Source organism: Nannobrachium achirus, assembly GCF_963921795.1.
Source record: "Nannobrachium achirus genome assembly, chromosome: 24".
NCBI classification, from domain to species: domain Eukaryota; kingdom Metazoa; phylum Chordata; class Actinopteri; order Myctophiformes; family Myctophidae; genus Nannobrachium; species Nannobrachium achirus.
Genome location: NC_137831.1, coordinates 9679702 through 9682201, shown reverse-complemented (window position 1 = coordinate 9682201; position 2500 = coordinate 9679702). Strand labels below are relative to the sequence as shown.

The 2500-nt window shown below is 43.9% G+C and overlaps 1 protein-coding gene across 2 annotated transcripts in view; it reads left to right on the top strand.

The window, feature by feature from the left end:
- LOC308280521 (fibroblast growth factor 14-like) overlaps window positions 1-2500 on the top strand; it is a gene marked incomplete at both ends in the record, with an annotated part of 91851 nt that overhangs the window by 87778 nt on the left and 1573 nt on the right. For both annotated transcript variants that reach the window (XM_080720828.1, XM_080720827.1), the window contains one exon: window positions 2331-2500. This exon is cut by the window's right edge and continues 29 nt beyond it. In XM_080720828.1, coding sequence (XP_080576954.1) covers window positions 2331-2500 — 170 coding nt within the window. The remainder of the gene's footprint in view (window positions 1-2330) is intronic.

The following is a 2500-nucleotide window of genomic DNA, read 5'->3' as shown; positions in this document are numbered from 1 at the left end:
GAAAGAAATGCAAATGCCCCCCTTTCCATGCCTTACCTGAAGGCAGCATTCAAGAGAATGCTTAGTTTAGTGTGGCAACAAGTACCGAAAATAGCCGATCTTTAAGCTCTGCTATTTTCGATATTTTCACCCAAAGACCCTTTTAGAAATTTTAACCCTGCCTCTCTAACATTCTCTGCACGTCCCTGCTCTGCTCTGTCCCCTGCTCTTCGTCACCGCATTCGTAAAAGAAAAAAAATAGGGAAGCACCAGTGGTGGTAGAAGTACGGTAGCCGTAGCCCACTCTTATTTATTTTTTACTTTTAGAAATACTCTGTTACGAGTAAAACTCCTTCATTCAAAATGAGTAAAAGTACAGAAGTATCAAAACATACCAAAATGTCAAAGTACTTGTTTCAGAATGGCCCATTTTACAATCATATTATTGGACTGTAATTAGTAATGCAATTATGTTCACTTCACTTTGGCTGGTAAAGTTGGGGCTAATTTGCATTACTTTACGTGTTTCTGGGCATAATAATAGGCTACTGTACATCATGATTTATCAGTTAATTGTCCAAATCTGCAGCGACTAAAGCGGTCAAATACCTTTAGAGTAAAAAGTACTGTATTTGCCTCTGAGGTGGTGTACAGTAGTAGAACTATCAACTACTGGAAATACTCAAAGTAAAATTGCTTCACATTTGTACACGGGTATATAATATTTTGGTAAATGTAATATTAGCACCCAACAAGACTGACAGGATTAGGACACAAGCGCCGGGATCAGATTGTTCCGGCAGACTTAACAGGGGGGCTATTAATGGAGAATCACTGGGAAATCACTCATGCCTTCGCCCGTGTGTGTTCTGCATAACCAAGCGCCAGCGTTGACACATTTGCAAACAGAATGGCATGGAGCTGGATTTATAGGCATTAGGCTTCCTACGGTGATGTGCTGCTGTCACAGATGGTGCTGGATCACGGATGTTCACATAATAAACTTGAAAGAATGGAGAGGAGGAATCAAGGCTGAACTGAAGAGGACTCAAGGATCTGGAAGCAAAGCAAACACCTGTCTGACTGGTGGCTACAGGGGCGTCACAAGGGGGGGGGGGAAGTGGGACTGAGGGCCCAAGGTGGAGGGGCCTTAATTATGTTATACTTTAGCTATTGGAAAATAGCAGATCTACAGCGAACATTTATAACTCAAATTTTGCTTCTGGGTGGTCCCTGGAACTAAATATTTTGAGATGGGGGTCCGTGGCCAAATACATATCATTTTGGGGGTCCTTCACGTGAAAAAGTTTGAGCACCACTGACATAGAAACATAGTTTTTTTTTTAAAAAACCTTTGAAGGATTTGAAATATTCAAAGACTTGCACAAGTTTTCACAAATTTTCTAAAATTAGCAGATCTACAAGCTTGCAGTGCGGCACTCGGTGCCCCGCTGTGAGCTTGTATATCTGCTATTTTTCAATAGTTAAAGCACAACATAAATCAAGTGTGTCCTTGTACCCAGGGCCCAGAATTTGGTGCAACACCCTTGGGTGGCTATGAGTTTATAGGTCATCCCTGTGATTACACACGTTCTAGACAGCCCAGACAGATGCTTGGGTGGCCTCTTTGTCTAGCTGTCTGCAGAATATAACAGGAAAGAGGGATGATTATCAGTGCTTGCCCACTTAGTTTGCCGTTCTGCAGGGCAAGCAGTCATGATAACAACAGGTGGTTGGAACTGTTGTTTGCCTGCCAGCACAGCCAGGGACGTGCCAGAGAATGTTAGAGAGGCAGGGGCTGAAATTTCTAAGGGCTTTTCAGTGGAAATATCGAAAATAGCAGACCTCCAAGCTCACAACTTGTCGCAGCACGACACGTTGTGAGCTTGGAGGTCGGCTATTTTCACTGCTTGATACAACACTCAACTAAGCATACTCAAGTGGATTCTGGAGATGTGGCGTAACGGCATGATTTCTACACAGAGAGGGCGTTTCTTTCAACATTAGCTGATGTATTCAAGTTCAGGAGAGTTTGGACAAGGCAATTCTCTTGAATGCTGCCTTCAAGTATGCCATGGAAAGAGGACATTTGCATTTCTTTCACCATAGTAAAAACTGCATTCATGATCTGGAGAGGGCACTTTTTGCAGACGGATAAAAGGGCAGTGTCTTTGATGTCTATGTGTGCACCTGTCTGAGCACACCTAGGAAGCTATGAACATCAACGACTATCTTCATGTCTAACCGTGTCCAATCTCTCCCTCTCTCTCTCGCTCTCTTTCTATTCATCTGTCCGTCTGCTTCTCTCTCTCTCTCTCTCTCTCTCTCTCTCTCTCTCTCTCCCTCTCCAGGAGTTGTTTACGGCCGAGTGTAAGTTCAAGGAGTCTGTGTTTGAGAACTACTACGTGATCTACAGTTCCATGCTGTACAGGCAGCAGGAGTCCGGCAGGGCCTGGTTCCTGGGCCTCAACAAAGAAGGACAGGCCATGAAGGGCAACAGGGTGAAAAAGACCAAACCGGC